Source organism: Oryzias latipes, chromosome 18, assembly GCF_002234675.1.
Source record: "Oryzias latipes chromosome 18, ASM223467v1".
Lineage (NCBI taxonomy): Eukaryota > Metazoa > Chordata > Actinopteri > Beloniformes > Adrianichthyidae > Oryzias > Oryzias latipes.
The window spans coordinates 17,402,791-17,417,319 of NC_019876.2; the positions used below are offsets into that span (position 1 = coordinate 17,402,791).

The 14,529-nt window shown below is 40.7% G+C and overlaps 2 protein-coding genes across 2 annotated transcripts; one reads left to right on the forward strand and one right to left on the reverse strand.

Moving 5' to 3' along the window:
- Positions 1-1,723: 1,723 nt before the first annotated feature.
- On the forward strand, positions 1,724-5,201 carry LOC105356424. The gene is made up of 8 exons (XM_011487549.3): positions 1,724-1,943; positions 2,153-2,224; positions 2,302-2,373; positions 2,613-2,827; positions 4,267-4,327; positions 4,393-4,558; positions 4,712-4,909; positions 4,984-5,201. The coding sequence occupies exons 1-8, from the start codon at positions 1,929-1,931 to the stop codon at positions 5,079-5,081; spliced, it is 897 nt and encodes a 298-aa protein (XP_011485851.1). The 5' UTR covers positions 1,724-1,928; the 3' UTR covers positions 5,082-5,201.
- A 1,345-nt stretch (positions 5,202-6,546) lies between these two features.
- Positions 6,547-9,995, reverse strand: LOC101167490. Its single transcript, XM_004079899.4, has 3 exons — positions 9,786-9,995; positions 7,651-8,349; positions 6,547-7,572 (listed from the first exon to the last, which is right to left on the reverse strand). The coding sequence occupies exons 1-3, from the start codon at positions 9,799-9,801 to the stop codon at positions 7,487-7,489; spliced, it is 801 nt and encodes a 266-aa protein (XP_004079947.1). The 5' UTR covers positions 9,802-9,995; the 3' UTR covers positions 6,547-7,486.
- Between the last annotated feature and the right edge of the window lie 4,534 nt (positions 9,996-14,529).

A 14,529-nucleotide genomic window follows, 5' to 3' on the forward strand; every position in this document is an offset into this window, starting at 1 on the left:
ACTGGAGTTCTAAAGATGCTAAACGTTAGCAACTAAATTATCACACAAAGTAACTTAAAAAATAATGAAATAATTGCTTAAACTGCCAAGTTAAGCTATATATTTAGACTGAAACACAAATACAGCTTTAAAATCAAATATGGAAAAAGTATAATGTAGTTTTATCCATTAGAAAGTGAAGAATGTCAACTGTGTTAAATTAACTTAAAAGGTAATTTTTTAAGCTAATGCCTAAAAAGCACCAATTACAAAAAGCCAAAACTGCAGGTTTTCATACAATTTAATGAAGTAAATATTTTAAATAATGCATTAAATTTCTATAGCATAACTCCTAAAAGTGTTTGAACAAAAGGAAAAGGCAAGACTGATTAATAAAAATGCAAAATTGTTGACAACTAAATGTTACTGAATAAAACATTCCAAATAACTTAAAGTAGCCAATTTAAGTGTACTACAAGTATACTTAATCTATACTACAAGTGAGGCAGTTTATTAAAGTTTACTTTTTATATACTATTTATATATTGTTAACTTAAAATGTTCCAATTTAGTCTGAAGAAGTATTCAGTTAATCCTACACTAAATCTCTAACTAGTACAAGTTACTTGCTATACTCATGTTGGTCTATACTTAACTAAAACTAACTTCCAATGTTCTTCTTTTTGATAATAGAACCTTAAAAAAATTAGAGGGGAAATGGAAAAATCTAACTATTTTTTGGAATTCTTTACTTACAGGTGTTTAAAAAAACTTTAAAATGATTCCAGATAAAGTAATATTTCCATGTGGGAGTTTGCTAAACCTGAAGTCGGATCTCAAAAGAGCAATTTTGGAAACCTTTAAGAAAATTAGTACACTTTGAAGTTTTTTTATTAAGTTAACAATACATACATAAAATTAAAAAAAAAATTGTATTCCTCACTTTAATAAACTGTAACCCTTGTGCTATCCTAGGCACTTTAACATTGGGAGTTGGGTCATCTAGACCCACTAGACAGTGCTCTGAACCTTTTTTCTTCAATGATTTGTGATCTGCACTGGTGTCCATGGATTTCATGAAATCTTTCCACCTTTATCCACCTTTGTCATGGTAGGGAGAACACATCAATGTAAGGGTGGGGTCATCTAAGATAGCACAAGGGTTAAGTATAAAATGACATCAGCAAAATCGTGCCACCTTTTGGTTATTTGCTTGAAAAACTGAGAAAAATAATGTACAGAATTTGATTGTGTTCTTCCTAATATTAATAGCTGTAATGAATTAATGGGATAAAATATTGTTAAAACTCAACGGCATTTTTTAGATGTGCCACTTTCATCTCAAATGTACGGTGGCTCTGAAGTGCAAATCATGTTTAAAAATCACTCTACGCAAAAACATTGTGATTTTCACAAAAAAAGTAAAAAAGCACAAATGAGCCACTCCAACTCAAAGTGAGTTATGTAATATTTTAATGTTTCATAAAAAATCAAATTATATGAAAGAGCAACAACGTAGAACATTACAATTAAATCAGTTAAATGTTAAAAAATATAAAATTAGTTTAAAACTTAATTAGAATGAGTAAATATTAATATTTTAAACTTCTAGGTCTATAGGTATTGACCTGTTTTTGCATCATTAATTTTAATTGGATTAAAAGTACGTTGCTAATCTTTTTCTTTTGTATTATTTTTGTCAGAATCAACACAATTACTGTTGGGCGTTTTAGCTTTTGAGCAAGGCTGCAGTTCTACAACTTGGCCACTAGGGTGCGTCTGGTGAAAACAGACGAACCTGATTCCAGGACCAAAGCCGAACACTCCCGGAACAAATAACCACATGTGGACATTTCATTGGACGGATTTGAGGTTTTCCTGGATCATCTGACAGCTTTAAAATGACCTCCAGTCGCGGAGAAACCGTATCCGGTTAAATTCCCGCTAAGATGAGCAGTGGAGGCGTGAGTACTGTTTCGGATGTGTTGCTGTTTGTCTTTTTCCTCCCTAAATCTGCATTTGTTTTTCACCTAAACATTACAAGGGCAGTGTCTGATAACAATGGCTGGACGCTGGATGCTGGGGGGAGGCGTTGCTAGGATACAGGGAGGATGCTGAGGTGTTGCAGCAGATTGATGTCATTGTTTTTGGTTCATGTGGTTCTTGTTTGTAGAAGCGAGAGAGGGAGACGAAGAGGAAACTGCAGCACTTTCTGAATGATTTGGCTCTACTTGGATCCTTACAGGTCTGCTCCGCCTCCTATCAGCGCAACAAGGTGTCCGTTCATCAAAGCAGGGACAGTTTTGTTTATTCCTCATGCAGGGTTTTAAATACTTCCAGCCGTGGCTCAGAGGGAAAGAGGAGCTGCTGCTGACCGTCGTCAACGAGGATCTGGTTAGTGTCTAGTTTTAGAGAAAAGTAGACTTCATGGCCCCTGAAGTCCAAAAATCATCAACAAAAAACATTTTTAAAAATCACAATCAAAAAAGCAACACAAATAAAACAAATAAATCTTTCATTTTTTTGGAAAATATGTGTTTTATTGTTTGTTTTGCTTGGTTAATTGTGAAATTTCAAATGTTTTTGCATGGAGTGACTTGTTGGTGTGACTGGCACTTCACCCCTCTTTGCAGGGTTGTCGTTCTCCTGGTTTTGTGGTGTCCAGAGCTTCCTCACGCTCCTCCTCCTCCTCCTCCACCTCCAGCAGCTTGAACAGCAGTGACATCTCTCCCAGCAGCAGCTCCCCCAGCCTGGCCAGTGGGAGCAGCTCCCCAGTGCCTGGAGATCCTGAGGGGCCACAAAGTCCACCGTCTCACAAACACATCAAGACGCAACCTCACACTTCCAGGTGATGAACACAACTGTGTGTAGCACAGTAGCAGTTGTTAGTGACAAGCCTCCATCATTTACTGTTCTTTCTTTAAATGCGTGGCGGGTTTAAAAGTACAATTTTAATAACAGAATTACAATATTGATGAATTGAGAGGGCTTTTCAAAGTAAAGTGCAGCTTTATTTTCTGGAAAAAGTGCACCATTATTTAGATTAAAACAGATGTCAAACAGGAAGTGATGAACTAATAATATTTGTAGAACAATTTTCTTCCTTTTTAAATGTCTCAAGTTTAATCATAGAAAGTGTTGTGAAATAATTGCCAATAGATGATGATAAAATATGAGTTTTAATGGGATTTTCTTCACAAACTTTCAGAATAAAGGTAAACAATAAGAAACACACCGGAAATCTACTTTTTTTCCTTTTGTAAAACCACAACCTGATCAAGTTGATGTCATGAATCTCATACGGACTATTTTGAAGTTTCCAAAAAACCCTCTGTTTCCCAAAATAGGATATCTTTTTTTTAAAGTACTGATAATGACAAGTCAGGACTAAAGAGAATTTTTAAATAAAAAAAACTGTTCTTGACACAGAAAAAACTTTATTGCAGGAAAAAAAAGACGTTACCAATTAATAGATGCGTTATTAGGCTTTTTCGATATTAAATGCAGTTTGACAAAATAAAAGTATAGAGAGAGCATTATACTATTAGACTTCTTCTTGCCCCGTCACATGATCATCACCTTGAGCTACACAAACTGGAGCACAAATCTGAAGACATTTATTAAGTTTAAGAAAATTTGGCAAAAACTTTTACATTTTGTTAAAAAATAAAGTTTTAGAATTATAAAGATAACATCTGTTCATTGCAAGGAGATTTGAAAAAGTACTACTTTTAACACTTTTTACCTTTATCATTTTTTTTAATAACATTTGTTGGATTTTTTAAAGATAAAAACATAAAAGATTTAGGTAAAAAGTTTTGTGTAATTTGATTTTGACTCCTAAACATTCAAACATGGGATTTTATCTTAAAAATTCTTCCTTTACAGTTAATTTAAGCTCATTATTTTCCGATTGGAAACTGGACGATTGGATACTTTTTCATAATAAATTTGTTAGACTGTCAAGTTAAGTTTCTCTACTTTTAATGGAACTAAATGGGAAAAGAGGGAAAGTTATCATTCAAATAAGAAAATACAGGAAATGGTTTTGACATCCAACATCACAGTTCGTCGTGTTTGGAGACCTCAATGCCTCAGCTTAGCAATCCATCTTTATAAAGAAATAAAAATATCAACTTGAAACGTTTTTTTTATTTTATAAAGGAATCTAAAAATGGACAATTATCTCTTTTAACGTTGCTTTTTTTTAAGCACATTTAGGCTTAAATCTAACTAAAAACAATACCAAATAAGCCAGCTCAGTAAAAAACACATTTCTTTTGGCAGGGAATTCAGTGAAGAGCATCTACTTCCTGCGTCTCCCAGTGAAGGAGAAATAGCCGTGCCAGTAAGTTTGTCCAGGAAGTTTTTTTTTTTTTTTTTAAAGTGGATTAGCTCCATTTCTTTCCTCAGGAGGTGAACTGCACTCTGTTTTTACTGGCTGGCTACATCAAGTATGGACGCCCCTACGCTTGGATTCGCTCCAACCACGAGCGCCTGGTCAACATCGGAGGTGCCGACTCGATGGTTAAGGACACGCCCATGAAGCTCAAGTCCATCACAGACTGGCAGACTCGAGGTATGGAGACAATTTGTGCCCGTTTTGAGTTTTTATGTGAGCTAAATCCCCTGCAGATGTGTTTGATGACGAATAACTTTCTGTTCCCAAAAACATCACTAACACATCATCCTCAGCAGACTAAAGCTAAAGTTCTTGGAGTCTGATTCCCAGGCGTCCGTGTTTGGGACGTGGTCAGTGAGCTGGTTTGTCTTTGCACCGTTCCCTCCCCCTCCAACCCCTTCGCGCTGGACATGCGCTACGTCAAAAGCCTCCCCGCGCCCGAGCGCTTCCTCGTGACGGGAGCTCTGATGAGCTTCCTGGAGATGTACGTGGTGTACGGGGACCGAGACGAGCTGCACTACGACAAAGGTGCTTCTCCTATTTAGTCAGCAGGTGGTGCCGTTGAGCCCCGTGTTTTAGTGATGGGGAAACTCTCGTTGCAGTGTTGGAGGAGGTGCAGCCTCTGAGGCGTCTGCATGTCCAGTCCCTGCTGGAGCAGCAACGACTCCGCAAACCCTCCATGCACGACTCTTCCAGATGAAGTTCTACTCCTCGACCTCAAGTTTAACCCTTGTGCTATCTTAGATGACCCCACCCTTGCATTGACGTGTTCTCCCTACCATGATAAAGGTGGAAATATTCCATGTAATCCATGGACACCAGTGAAGATCACAAATCATTGAAGAAAAAGGTTCAGCGAACTGTCTAGGGGGTCTAGATGACCCAACTCCCAATGGTAAAGTGTCTAGGATAGCACAAGGGTTACAAAAATCCTACAATGAGTCCGAGTTCCGTCACTATTCCTCGGTTAGCGCACTATTTAGGACGTTTGCCATTTTGTAAAGGTGTCCGAATCGGCATTTCCCGAATCCAGAGCCCTGGAAATTTTCCATAAGTCTCTGTGATAAACCAGTAACCACGGATGTTCACTAGAAAGGTGAAGATAGACCACAATGCTTTGCGTTTGAACGATTGGTCGATTGAAATAAATTGATGTACATTTAATTTTTATAAATCCTCCAAGAACACAGTGAAGTCATAGTCTCTAAAATGTTCGTATTTATGACGTCACCCATACACAATGACTTATTTCTGGTACAGACTAAATGAAATCGCCAAAGATCCAGGAAGACCATCTAGTGCCCTAGATTTTCATGGAATTCGGACACATGCAATTTTTTTTAAACTTCAAATATGACTGTATGCGAGAACTGGACTGAAGTGACCCCTCCCCCTTTGTGTTACAAACAGGAAGTGCCCCCTAGCTCCAAACCAAAATCCCGTAAACTTCGACAGAAAAGTAATTTAGTCATATTTGACAGAATAACCGTTGTTTGCCACTTTTTTTTTAATCATTCTTGCTAATTTAATTCTTTTATTTTTCTTTGTGCAAGTTATTCAGGTTATGAACTGACCACTCAGATGCCTCAAAGTATGTGGTCTGATGTCGAACGTCGGAAATGTTTGATAGATTTCGTGTAGCTCATGTTCAAGTGGTAGGGGTGTGGACTTCCAACAAGCTCGCCCCTGATTGGTGAGAGTGGTTGCCATAGTAACAATGACTCAGACTTCGTCTGGCTCCAACAGGTCGGCGTCCGTATTGGGAAATGGCAAAATTCAAGCAAGGCATCTTTTACGGGCGACGTCACACTCAATCGGTCCAGTTCTCACATTCACCGTTTCGGGGGTTTAAATCAATCCAGATTTAGGAATTTCAAATTAAGAGCTTTAGATATCCAGATTAAACACCAAATTAAAAGCTCTTTTATAGGCTACTATTGACAAAAATAGAGAAAATAAAGTCCTGGGAATTCAGTCACATGAAAAATCACAAGTCCCAGGACTTGTAATAGCTTTGCCCCCACTCCCCCAGTATTGAGGACAACAACTGTGTTTACTTCAGGCCAAATATAACATTGGAAAAATGAAGCCTTCCTGTCAGCAGACGGACCATTCCTCAACACTAAAAACAGTGAGTTCAAGCAGGTTACACATTTATCCACAAGCTTTATAAAAAAAAACTTTTAATAATTCTTAAAATACATTTTTCAGTTTAAATATGTATAACATAAAACAGTACATTGATAAAATACATCCTAAAAGCAGGCAGAGTAACCCCCCCAATCTTCTGACAGTAGGGTTTTGCCATTTGTAAATTAAAACGTTTAAAAAAATAAAATAAACTGCAAAGAAAATTCTGCAGTCAAAAGACACTAAAAGTAGACGTTTGCGGCGGTTTATAGCCTGGCTTTGGTCGGAGACGGAGGAGGAGTATGAGGTCGGAGCAGCGGATCCAGACTTGTAAACTTGGCGTGAAATGATTGGAGATGAAAAAGAAAACGAAGGAAGAGACTTGGGAATTTCAGAGCCTGGTGTGAGAAGGATGAAGACATTCCTTGAGTCTCTGTTTAGAATGCAGGTGCATGGCTGCACATTCCTCACAGAGGCTTAAAAAAATGAAAATAAAAAAAAAGGGGGGGACACTTTGTTCGTGGTTTTGCACAGATCCAGGCAAAACCCCACAGCAGCTTTCCCCGAACAAACCCCACTCGCTAAAAAACCCAGACCGGCCGTTTTTCATCCATTTGAAGCAACACTGCAGATTCATCTGGAGCCTGTTCATTACAGCTAGGATGCAGGTTCCACACCCCATTTACATTTCACAGAAATTAAGGCTGAACCGTCATAAAGGCAATGCTCAGAAAGAGCCTTAACGCAGTGACACACGCCTTCATCCCATGTTGGGTTTCTGTCCTGGCGTTCGTTTGGACAGTTTTAATGGCACGGCGCTGATCTGCAGCTGAAGTCCCTTCATGAAGACTCTTCATTTTCCAGTTATGCTTGTTTTCCAGCAGCGTTTGATGCCACTTTGCAAAGGTGGGGGGACACCTTAGCAGTCCTCCCTTTGATCCCATAATGCATGTACGTTGATGTGGGGGTGGGGGTTCAGCTCCAGTTGTTGGAGGCGGATCCTCTTCTGCTGATGGTCCTCATCGGGCTCCGGGATGCAGAGCCTCTCCTTTTCCAGCGAACTTCGGAGAAACACCGAAGTTAGTGATTGAAGCCGATTAATGAACCGCTGAATTGAAAAAAAAATGTGACAGCCTCACCTTTCCCCAAGCTGGCGGGCAGCGTGGAGCTCTTGGAAGGAGAGCGGCGGGTCGTCTCCTCCACCAGCTTCGCCCTCGCCTCCCCCGACGTCAGCGTGGACGAGCCGTCCTGCTGCCAGTCGCTCAGCGCTCGCTGGAAGGAGCGCGCCAAACACGCCGTCATGTCCCGCGCCCGCTCCGCCCGGCTGCACCAGAACACCCGACACTGCAGCTGCTGGCCGTGATGTTTACAGATGTACAAGAAGACGTTGGGCCGGTTGGCGTCCGCCGCGCAGTAAGCGATGTCCTGCAGGTACGTCTTGGTGAGCTGCCGGCCCGTGCTCAGCTCCTTGACCTCCACGTATCGCGGCCGCACCACCAGGGCGTGATCTTTGCTCAGCTTCTTCCTGTTTGCAATACCTTCCAGCAAGTGTGCAATAGCGTCCTGGGCTTGCTCTCGATCCAAGGAGAAGATCTTCTCCGTGCCGAGGTAGTGGACTTTAAACAGGGGGTCACCATGGGAGAGCGATTCGGTTCGGTCGCGGCCGAACCGCCGCCGGAACGCAGCCGGAGAGTTCTTAATGGTCTGCATGAGCTGGAAGCTGCCGAGAGACATGGTGTGCTTGGAGCTGGGTTTAGAGGAAACCTGCTGTGGGCTGACTGCTCCTGTTGAGCCGTGGTCTTCGGAGGTCACTCCAGTCATTGGCCCGCTGCTTTGATCTAAAAAAAGAGGAGGAGAAAGGACAGAAATGTTCCATCACTGAGGCAGTTTTATTGCTTCCAGGCAGCATTTCTTTGAGCAGAGAAGAATGCAAGTCACACTGAGGCAGGAAAGCCGACCAGAACAGGTTCAGCCGCTAAAAAATGACAGACATGCTTTGTTTGGTTGCAACCTCACGCTTTAAGAGGGCTGGAAACAAGCCAAAAACAACTGGAAAGATACCGCAGCACCACAAGGACAAGTAAAAGTTTCATCGGTTGTCAAACACCTGTATGTGCATTATTTTTCCATCCCTGGGGGAGCAGAGGCAGGATAACCCTCATCCAATTGCTTAAAAGACAAGTGTCAAGCAGGTACCATTCTTATGACCCCCACCATGGATTTGAGCCCACAACCGACTAGTCTCTGGCCGGACACTCCACCAATCGGCCACCAAGTCCCTTTTCTTTTGGGTTATGAAACGCTGACCTCCCATTGTCTCCCCCCGTCCCCAGAGCCGCCCGTTCTCCCATTGTTTTTAACTCCTGTATTTTTTCCCGTCGCTTTCTTTGCCGTCCTTCCAAACATCCTACGCTCCGTCCTCAGCCTCTCAGAGCAAAGCAGTGACGGCTCAGAGCTGGAGACCATTGTTAGTGAAAATCCTGCACAGGAAACAGCTCCACACCCCCACACCCCCCTCGCATCCCCTAAATATTTCTCCTCCAAACAATGGCGTGCTTTTGACAGCGTGTCACATCAAGCCTTTACAGTCTGCTTAGGTCAAAAAGGAAAAAGTACTTTGATAATTTCACACACAAAAAACATCTTTCTTAGTCAGTCTGTGATAAAAATATCTCTGATTTGATTTGCATCCACAGGCAGCTACACTAATATTTTACTATCAGAACATGAAGTGTTTGTGTTTCCTGCTGGGACACATTCCCCTTAATGCAGGACTGTGCGTCTGTCTGTGGGACAGACCAACCATTTCTAATTTTAGCTATAGTGCACACATAGGAACATTACTTGAATCTATTTTCTAGCCTTTTATCAAATAAATGACTATATGACACACAAAATGGCATATTGGAGAAAAGCATGATAAGTAATTTAATCTTACACTAAAGCTAACAAGGCTTTCTTTAGACCAAAGTTGAAAAATAAAGTCTTTAAACTTAAAGCAAGCAAATTTCGTTTTTTTTTCTTTGTTTTAAGATCATTCCTGACCTAAAAAAATGACAGAAAACGCGATAAGCATAAAAAAGCCTCAAATAACGTTCCACCTTCGCCTTATGCCAGTAAAATGCAAACTAAAAATAACATTTTGTTTGGACGCTAATATTTACGCTAAATTTGATTTAAAAACCGCATTTAAATGAAATTATTGCTTGTGACAGGACTTTATACGGTACAGATTACTTTTAAATAACTTAATTTTTCCTGGTTTTATTCTTACCTGGCCGCAGTTTCATGCAAACGACGTGCGCGACACGTCAACGGTGGCGTCTGGAGAAGTTTAAAAAAAAAAGTCACCGTACTAGCAAACATTAAAGCCTAGCTAAATGCTACTGACAGTCCCGCGCGCGTCTGAAACAGCCTCGAAGAGAGGCGTCTGGCTTTTAAGAGCACGCGGCTGCTCGGACGTAGACACTACGACAGCGTGACGGTCGAGTCAATGAATCAGCGGGAGCGCGTGGGGGAGTCGGTTTTAAACGACGCAGGCGCGAGCTCGATGCGCGCGCGCTTTGGCGGTAGGCTGGCTTTGATTCGAGAGGATGGCGGAGGTTTACACAAGAAGGATTTACGGTACGAGGTAGCGGGAACCATAACTGAGCTGGCTTTCACTTAATAACAGGAATACTTTGATTTATGACATTCGCCATACTTCTCTGAGAAGATACTGACTTTTCCCCAAAGTTTTTAAACACTTTGGTGAAAGTCAGTGATAGGCTTTTCATACAAATTAGTAAAAAGTAGTACACTTGAGAAAGTTTATTTTAGTATGCCTGAGTATAATATAACATGTACGTGTAGTGTAGAAGGTATATTGACTGAATACTTCTTCAGACTAAATTGGAACAATTCAATTCAATATATAGTATTGAACTGAATATATAGTACATAAAAAGAACATTTCAAATATACTGCATCACTTTATAGAACAAGTACACAATCAGACTACTTTTTGCTGAGGAAGGGAAATATTTATTGGATTTTCCTTAAAATAAAAAAACACAATAATATCCATTCATTATATCCAAGTTTTGATTTTATTTTTAAGGAATATTTTGTAAACAGCATTTTTGTTAGTTTTAAATGAAAGGATTCATCATTTTACTATCAATAGTTCCACTTTTTTATACAACCAAACACTATTTGGTTTAAAGGTACATTTTAAAGATAAATCATTATGTAATTGAATAGTGTCAAATAATAAATGATCTTGTGATCCAGTATCATGGCAGTGAAACCCAACACCACTATGCTTTTCCAGCAGCTGCAGGTTTAACATTCCTTTATTAGGGCATAAGTGCGCCAGCATACTGAGAAACCATCTGAAACCCACCACCTCTCATTAAGTTGGCATTGCGTCACGTGCTGAGATCTGCTTCTATTGCAGTTGGAACGGTGGCAGAGAAGAACTTAAATCAGTTCCACATGTGTGTACACGCTGCCCTGGGTGTGCCTGATGCTGCGAAACAGTAAGGCCCCTGTTTCTCCTGGGTTTTTGCCCAACAACAGTTAGGTTGTGGACGTCACAGTTGCCTCAGTGCTGAGCATGGCACACTGGAACTATTCTTGGAGCTTCGGTGACATAATGGACCGTCTCAGAGAGGAGCCGCCCTGCATAACGGACTCAGCATCCATGTGCAGACAGGGGTGCAGCTGCTGCTGTAGAGCACGCTGAAAAAGAGAACTGCACTTCATGTTCTGCGGCAGTCAACAGCAGAAAAATCTCAATGAACAAAGAAAAGTTAAGGTAAAATAAACAATTGCTTAAATAAAATCACTGTTATTTTATTCTTTTAGGAAAACATAAGTTAATGCTAAAATAATTTTCACACTAAAGGTGCACTTAAAAGCCTTCATTTTTTTTCAAAGAACATAGTGCGCCTTATAACTTATCTAATATATGATATCTCTTATTTAATAATTAAACCTGGTTGTGGGTACTGCTATCATAGGGGTTTGGACAGTACATGGTGCTCTGTCAAAATGTTACAATTTACAAACAAGGTTGGGTGTTATTGTGAATACGCTAACACGGCTAACGTGCAGCTAACGTGTATTTTTTTAGGTGTTACTAACAAGGTTGGGAGTTAGCGTAGTCACAGGTATGTTTGTTTTAGCAGTATCTGTCTGTATTTTTATGTGTTGAAAACAAAGTCGAGAGTTACAGTATTCCCACCGTATTCGCTTAGGTTTAGTGACTAGAGACACCCGCGAATACGCAGAACCACGGAGAACCACCCCCCACCCCCGCGGCTGAAGAATGTCCGTTACCAATCCTTACTCATCAAAAACCCTTCTGAAACATTTCTGATGCTTTGTTAAACATTTATCAAAGAACATTGAAATATTGGTCAACAAAAAGAGTTTTTTAAATTCAGCAACAGAGCAATAAACTGTACCATATTGTACTTTATAACGCACATTAGGAAAGTCTCTATGTCTCTCTGTGCCCTAAAGCCACTAGCCCATGCTTCCTCCGCCATCAGTTTAGTGCAAGAGGGCATCTTCTTCCAGAAGAGGCCGGTTTCAACCATCCTTCATTCATTCGGATGATAGTTACTCTATGCAATTATCTTCCTTAGCGTTTCAGGACATTTTCTGGCCATTTCTCCATGCAAGGGAACAAACTTTGGTTGGTGGCGATTCAGTAACCAATGGAACCAGCTGTTAAATATTCCTTAGCAATCAGCAAGGAGGCCGACGGGCCGGCATGCTCTTCATCTTGACTCCCCTCCTCCCCTGGAGCGCCTCCTTTGGAAGTCTTAAACAAGCATCTAAATCTGAGTTTTTGTGATGAACCGGAAATGTCAAGTGACTGAAATAAAAATCTGCGAATACATGAAACCAGGAATACACGGGGGAACACTGTACAGGTATTGCAAAAAAGATAACGCAGCTAAAACTTCTAATGTAGCTACTGTAACGGTGTCAAACTGTGTTTTTTAAGCATTACTAACAAGATTGAGAGAAAGCTGAGTTGCAGTAATGTTAGTTTCAGCTGTATGAGTCTGTTTTTTTTACGTGTTGCAAACAAGTTGAGAGTTACAGGTATTGCGAACACAGCTAACACTTTTAATGTAGCAAATGTGTAGCGTGTTAGAAACAAGTTCTAGAATTACTGTGAACGCAGTTAATAAAGTCTGACTGACTTATCTCTGACTGTTTTGTCTTGCTTAACCCTTGTGCTATCCTATGACCCCACCCTTGCATTGACGTGTTCTCCCTACCATGACAAAGGTGGATAAAGTTTGAGAGGATTTCACGTAATCCATGGACACCAGTGAAGATCACAAATCATTGAAGAAAAAAGGTTCAGCGCACTGTCTAGTGGGTCTAGATGACCCAACTCCCAACGTTAGTTTGGTGCATTTTATATAAGACATAAACAGACCATTCATTGACGGTGCACTTTGAAACTCAGGTGCGCCCTATAGTGTGGAAAATACAGTAATTGTTTAGATCATTTTTATTTTGTCTAATATTATTCTTGTAGTTTTAGAAATATTGGATCAGTTGTCAGTCTGAATAACTGTAACCAAAAACACTTTTGATGCCAGTGGTTGGTGTTACTTTTCCACCAATATTTGTATTTATTATTTTGATATCTACAAAAAAAAGTTAGCAGACTTCCAAAATAGTGCAGATGGGAGCCGTTTTTTTGTTTAAATCTGGGGAATAGAACACACTGGTGAGTTTACACGACATTTGCAGGAGACACGCCCAGTGTTTCAGATACTAACTGGCACCCATTAGTGTCCCAGAACTGTCTGTGACCGAAAGCAATACAATTAACAGCCCTCTCAGGGGGCAATTACAAGTCATTGTGAATAAAAAGTCCCGGTCTCAGATGTGCTTGCAGGGTTTCAGGAAACTTAAAGAAAGATATTGTAATTCCAAATGACCAAACAGATGGTACAAGACCCAAGCAATTCCTCTGTACATTGAGGAGTTTCTGTGATACCAAGAGCAAGAGAAATGATTCCACTTTAAAAATACTAGCAAAACCTCAGCTTACTCTAGGAACAAACTTGGTCCCAGAATGGAACGCTGCAGTAAAATCTATAAATGTTGAAAGATGCACATCAAATGTTGTTAGAATAGTTGTAATAGTGGGGGCACTTCATAAGGAAACCTTTGCAGTCAGTCACAGCAGACCCATTGGACACGACAAGGTCTAGAAGCAGCCTTCCACCCCACATGTTGGCTCTATTTTTATGTGTGTTGCCACCCATAAATGTAAATTTTCCCACAGTTTTTACACTAGCAAACAAGAAACAGGAGCGTTTTTTTATGTATAGTTAATGAAAATAACTTACAGACTAATCTGCATGCACATTTTTAAACATCTGTCCAAACCTGGGGTCGGGAACCCATGGCTCACAAGCCATATCTGGCTCTTTTGATGGCCACATCTGGCTCGCAGACAAATCTGTAAATATAAAAAAATGTTTTATTAGACCAGTCCTTCTCGGGCGCAACGCAATGCCAGGTAGCAGTAGTAGCGGTGCTTGGAGAAAAAAAATCTGCACCACTATCAGTTTACTATTATCTGCCGTCCCTGCAGCTGCGCGCTCCTGTCTCTGACAAGGAGCTGCAAATGTGTGAAGGAAAAGGGAAAGGGTAGTGGGCGCAGGCAGGGAGGTGAAAACGTCGCACCGATTGTCAAAACTTCGAACACGCTGCCCGTCACATACCACGCACTGCAGCGTGTGAGTATTGCTGTACTGACAATGTTTGGCTCCACGTATTCAGACAAGACCATCAGTAAAAACCACCATGCAGCACCAGAAGTCGCATTAATGGTAATGCGACCATTTCCGTATTCGCCCTAAAGCTGAACCCCATTGGTCCAAACTCCCCAACAACAGGCTTAGCAACAGAACTGAGGGCCAACCAGCATATCTGCTTGATGCGTTCAATGAACTCTGGAACTTAGAACGCAACCCAACAGCCAACCAGTTCAACTC

Excerpts from the sequence above, each read along its gene's own strand:
- LOC105356424 (XM_011487549.3), top strand. Across the intron at positions 2,828-4,266 it reads ACGCAACCTCACACTTCCAG|GGAATTCAGTGAAGAGCATC; the intron begins GTGATGAACACA and ends TTCTTTTGGCAG. Across the intron at positions 4,559-4,711 it reads CACAGACTGGCAGACTCGAG|GCGTCCGTGTTTGGGACGTG; the intron begins GTATGGAGACAA and ends TCTGATTCCCAG.
- LOC101167490 (XM_004079899.4), bottom strand. Across the intron at positions 7,573-7,650 it reads GCCCGCCAGCTTGGGGAAAG|TTCGCTGGAAAAGGAGAGGC; the intron begins GTGAGGCTGTCA and ends GTTTCTCCGAAG.